This window comes from Poromitra crassiceps (assembly GCF_964638095.1).
Source record: "Poromitra crassiceps genome assembly, chromosome: 7".
Classification (NCBI taxonomy): Eukaryota; Metazoa; Chordata; class Actinopteri; order Beryciformes; family Melamphaidae; genus Poromitra; species Poromitra crassiceps.
Window position 1 is genome coordinate 51033388 of NC_139628.1, and position 6000 is coordinate 51039387.

At 46.7% G+C, this 6000-nt stretch overlaps 1 protein-coding gene across 1 annotated transcript in view; it reads right to left on the reverse strand.

The window, feature by feature from the left end:
• dthd1 (death domain containing 1) overlaps positions 1-2985 on the reverse strand; it is a gene marked incomplete at both ends in the record, with an annotated part of 34908 nt that extends 31923 nt beyond the window's left edge. Inside the window, one exon of the mRNA XM_083640201.1 lies at positions 2807-2985. Within this exon, the coding sequence (XP_083496327.1) occupies positions 2807-2985 (179 nt within the window). The remainder of the gene's footprint in view (positions 1-2806) is intronic.
• Positions 2986-6000: the final 3015 nt, after the last annotated feature.

Consider the following 6000-nt stretch of genomic DNA (forward strand, 5'->3'; position numbering starts at 1 on the left):
TCTAAGTGACCCTGCTGGTAATGTAGGGAGTAGAGCCTAACACAGGTGCCTGACCATTGCAGGCCTCTCTCTACATGTGATTAGAAGAAGAAGCTTAAATTGAATCCTAAAACTTGACGGGAGGCCAATGTAAAGGAAGCTAAGATGGATGAGGTGACATGTGCTGCTGGACCCGGTCAACAGCCTTTGCAGCAGTGTTCTGGACTGTTTGGAGACGGTCCAGCGAGGACCTGCTGAGGCGCGTGTGTAAAGGGAATTACGATAGTCCCAGGCGGGATGATGTGACGTTATGAATAATCATCTCCAACTCAGCGTGTGACACCACAGACCTGAGTGGAGGTGGAAAAAAACTAGCCTCAACGTGAAACTCTGCCTGCTGCTGAGTCTCAGGTTAGGACGCCGTATTTTTCCACTCTGGCTCCATTTGTGCAAAGTCCCTACTTTTTCATATAGCAATCACAATAAATCCATAGAGTAGTCGGGCTATTTGTGTTCGTAAATATTGTATATTATATTATATATTGCGTAGTTTGCAATTTCGAGCCGTCTTTTTTCCATTGAAAATTCACGTTGTTTTTCTTCCGCTTCCTAGTGGGGAAACGGCGCCCTCTCTGCTGTGTGACTATGGGTGGAAACCCGTAACTACACATCCGGAAGAACAGAAATGACAGGTTCTGGCATGACAAGAACGTCTTGGATTTGGAAACGAGTAACGACGCAATATTCAAGAACACGAATAGCCCGACTCAACGGACAACAAACTTGGGTTTAAGGCAAGTACTGTTTTATTGTGATTGCTACATGTATGAAAAGGTACAGTAGGGACTTTGTGAATGGAGCCCGCAGTGAAAATACAGCAGCTTGCTGAGTCTCATGTTGAGGCTATGGGGAAAAAAACATGCATGGGACAATGACTTTATTATGTTGATCAAAGTACATTAGCCTGATCAAAAATAACACCGTGACGTGTCTAAGGTTAGACCGTACAATTGAGGAAAGGAAACCATACTGTCTGATGCAATACTAAGAAGAACCTCAGTCTTCTGAGCGGTAGAAAGTTGTGGTAGAAGGCGGGGACGCGCACACACACACACACACACACACACACACACACACACACACACACTGCAAGGTGTATCTAACTTGGCTCTATCCCAATGCTGCCCTGATTGCCTGGTGACCTGTATGCCAACGAGTGTGTGTACATGTATGTGTGTGTACATGTATGTGTGTGTGTGTGTGTGTTGACACACTACATGCCTTTTGCTTCCTATTTGATGTTTTATGTCCCCACAAATGGCGCCTCCTACAGTCCCATTCCCACATGGCGTGTGAAGGCAATCTGTTTATCTGGTCAAACAGCGCCTCCTACAGTCCCATTCCCACATGGCGTGTGAAAGTGGGCTGTTTATCTGGTCAAACAGCGCCTCCTACAGTCCCATTCCCACATGGCGTGTGAAGGCGATCTGTTTATCTGGTCAAACAGCGCCTCCTACAGTCCCATTCCCACATGGCGTGTGAAAGTGGGCTGTTTATCTGGTCAAACAGCGCCTCCTACAGTCCCATTCCCACATGGCGTGTGAAGGCGGTCTGTTTATCTGGTCAAACAGCGCCTCCTACAGTCCCATTCCCACATGGCGTGTGAAAGTGGTCTGTTTATCTGGTCAAACAGCGCCTCCTACAGTCCCATTCCCACATGGCGCGTGAAGGCGCTCTGTTCATCTGGTCAAACAGCGCCTCCTACAGTCCCATTCCCACATGGCGCGTGAAGGCGCTCTGTTCATCTGGTCAAACAGCGCCTCCTACAGTCCCATTCCCACATGGCGCGTGAAGGCGCTCTGTTCATCTGGTCAAACAGCGCCTCCTACAGTCCCATTCCCACATGCCGCGTGAAGGCGGTCTGTTCATCTGGTCAACTTCTCTTTCAGCTCTCTGCTACTGATCTGGTGAAGTCTATGGGCTTTCACATCACACCAGCCCTTCCATGTGTGTGTGTGTGTGTGTGTGTGTGTGTGTGTGTGTGTCTGTGTGTGTGTTTGTGTGTCTGTGTGTCTGTGTGTTTGTGTGTCTGTGTGTCTGTGTGTGTGTGTGTGTGTGTGTGTGTGTGTGTGTGTGTGTGTGTGTGTGTGTGTGTATGTGTGTGTGTGTGTGTGTGTGTGTGTGTGTGTGTGTGTGTTTGTGTGTTTGTGTGTCTGTGTGTTTGTGTGTGTGTGTGTGTGTGTGTGTGTGTGTGTGTGTCTGTGTGTCTGTGTGTAGGTAGGTAAGTACTTTATTAATCCGTGAGGAAATTCAGGTATCCAGTATAGCAGCTCGCAGGCCAAAGACAAAATGAGACATGACATAGCACAAAAACCAACAAACATGACAATACAGGACAATGCAGACAGTACAAGACGGTAACATGACAGGCAGGTTTCTAGTTAAAGATTAAGAAGTAAGAGCCAATTAAAAGATTAAAAGGAAGATTTAAAAGTTACCACAATACTAAGACACAGTTGAACGGTAACTAAAATACTAAAATACTAGTTGTCCAAAATTGCACAGTGCCCATATCTAGTCAAATCAAATTGCACAGTGCCCATACCTAGACCACAGAAGCGTCTGGGTGGCACTCAGACCCCCATGCTGTCACTACTGGTCTGACGGGCTCCAGCCCCCATGTCCCCATCGCCTATGAGGCACGCAGTCTCACCTTCTAGTCCTGCTGCGTGCCTCATGACCCCATCGCCCATGAGGCACGCAGTCTCACCTTCTAGTCCTACTGCGTGCCTCATGACCCCATCGCCCATGAGGCACGCAGTCTCACCTTCTAGTCCTGCTGCGTGCCGACGATCTCCTGCCATCGACAGACCTGTTAAACGGCCTGATGGCCGTGCGGACGAAGGACTTCCTGTGTCGCTCCGTCCGTGAACGCAGGGAGATAAGCCGCCCGCTGCGGCCGCTGCTCTGAACCTCCAGGATGTGAGGGTGCGTGTCGTTGTCCATGATAGCCAGCAGCCTGCTCATCGTGCACCTCTCCACCACGGTCCCCAGAGGGTCCAGGCTCCTCCCCAGCACCGAGCCAGCCTTCCTGACCAGCTTGTCCAGTCGCCTGGCGTCTCTGTCCGAGATGCTGCCACCCCAGCAGACAGCAGCTTAGAGTGTGTGTGTGCGTGTCTGCGTGTGTCTGTGCGCGCGCGCGCGCGGGGGCGTATAGCGCTAAAAGGCAGAAATGTGGAGCAGGCCAGGTCAAATGTGCTAGCAGGCGTCGGCGTGTGCCTCCTTAACGTTAGCGCTGGCTATGAGCCAACACAGGTCCCCTGCATGCTAACACTGCAACACACAGCTGGGCGGGGCCCCTCTGCGATATAGAGTTGTAGGATAATTATGTAGAGCAGGGACTTGTAGTTTTCCCCCGGGCCCTGAATACTACAAACGTATAGTAGTCTACTGTAATGTGTGCTTTGAATCAAACGCCCACCAGGACCTTGTGTGTGTGTGTGTGTGTGTGTGTGTGTGTGTGTGTGTGTGTGTGATCGCTGTTCACTCAGAGGATCACGTAGACGTTCGTTTGGTGTGCCATAGCTGTCTGTCCTTGTCTGTTCGTGTTCGGCGATGTTCGCCCGGATTCAACATGTTCAATCCGTGCTTGTTTGGTGTTCGCGGTTGTCTGGTCAGCTCACGGCACGTGTTGTCTTCTCAATAACTAGGGGTGCACAGATCGATCGGCACGCAATCTGTATCGGCCGATTTTGACCTCAAATATGTGATCTGCTGATTGCAGATATTACTTTATTGTCGCCGATTGCATAGCCGATCATGCTGCACGTGAGAAACATGAGGCAGCCCATTTTCATGTCTTCAATGTCTATCGTTTAACTTTCATATTGTGCTCTAACGTTTATATCATTGTGTTGCAAAGCACACGCTTTGCTTTCGTCAGTGTACTCACCTCCACACACCACACCAGACCGTCAACACACCCCTTGCGTCTTTGAATCACACAAATCAGCTGGTGATTAGAGCAGACTCCGCAGAGAAGTTACTTCCAGTCCTCCCGCCTACCGAGGCATTTGCATGCTGTTAAGTCCGTGTTTGATCCATATATGCGTGTATCCTCGTAACGTTAATAGCTTCGGTTAGCTTTAGCCGCTTTAGCTTATAAATCGATAAAATCGATTCACCTAAGTATCGCGATTTTTAATGTCACGATTTTTTGAATGGATCTTTTATTCCAGAATCGATAATCGCAAAAAAAATATATATATATATATATATTTTTTTTTGGGTGCTTGCAGTCAGGCCACTCACTGAACAGCAGGCCAGACGCCGCCTACTGGTTTACTAGTGGTTTTATTACTTTATTAGTTAGTCTGAAGTAATAATTACACTTCAGGGTTAAAGTGGGTGCATCTCATTGTAAAATTGGACTTCAAACGGCCCAAATCTGGCTTCAAACGGCCCAAATTGGGCTTCAAACGGCCCAAATTTCACGCGCGTCGGCCCATATCGGCCTGGCCTGCTTGGTATCTAATGCCCGGCCTGAATTATGATCCCAGTCCGCCCCTGTTTTTAACTATATCGCCCAGCCCTACTCATGATATAATATACAGTCTCTAGTGTATGATTCAACTTTTCCCATGTTCTAATCTAGTGTAAAAAAGCAAACAAACTGAAAAAATAAAAGAAAAAAATAAACAAAAATCGCAATAAATCGTAATATCGAATCGCAATAATCGTAGAATCGCAATACTTAAGAATCGCAATATAAATCGAATCGGCACCCAAGAATCGTGATAGTATCGAATCGGGAGATAAGTGAATCGCCACAGCCCTATTGGGTCGAAGTTATTTTTCTTGTGTAACAGGGAAATCCCGGGATGGAGTATTTTTGTTGAGTGAACTGAACTGCATTGAACTGGTAACATGGAAATCCCGAAGTGGAATATTTTTGTTCCTTTATAAACTGAACTGAGGGAACTGGACTGAACTACTAGCCATTTAGTTCAACACAGTCTTGTGCTCCAATTATCTCACACACAACAAATCATGTTGGCGGTTTCCTTTAGCCTACACAGTATAAAATATTGATGTAGAAAAAAAGAAAATGTGCTGCACTTTCAATTTGATGCATGAAATGTAGGCCTATATGTAAAATGGAAACAGTTCTATAATAGACTGCTATAGCTGCTTAAAAAATAAAAAAAATAAAAATATAATATGATCGGTTGGGCAGATATTTCTCATAGGTGATCGGCAATCGGTGATCGGTGGCAAAAACGTCATAATGCCGACGCCATAGTTTCCTCTGATGTTTTCTGCGTGTTTGAAGACATTTTGCCAATTTTAAACACAATATTCCAATGAGTCTCTAAATGACCGTATATTATGTCCTCTTCACTCTCCATTTCATGGTCAAATGTTTTAGCATTAAATGTGTCTTGTCAGCATCAGCAGTGTAGGTCGAAGTAAACATGGAAGTTATTTGGTCAGCTTCTTCTTCTTTGGTGTTTTACGGCAGTTGGCATAGTTATTGTTGCATTACCGCCACCATTTGGCTGAAATTAGAACAACTGTTGTGCTGAATATGTTTGGTCGGTGTGCCATGCTTTCAAACAATCTCCAACATCTGCCAACATTCACAGACAATTGTCTGTTCGTGTTTGTTGGTGTTTGTTGGAGAATGTTTGATTGGTGTGCCATGGGCTTAACTCTTTCTACTCTAAAAGCGCCCCCAGCCTACTGCCCCCCCACCCTACTTACCCCCCCAGCCTACTGCCCCACAGTCTACTGACCCCCCCCAGCCTAACTGACCCCCCAGCCTACTGACCCCCCTAGCCTAACTGACCCCCCAGCCTACTGACCCCCCCCAGTAGGGGTGCTCCAAAAAATCGATTCTGAAAGGATCGCGATTCTTAATGCCATGATTCCTGGATCGATTCCAAACTCCCAAGAATCGATTCTTAAAATCGTAATTTTTTTTTTTTTTTTTTTTTTTTTTTTTTTACAGTGCACCTGAAC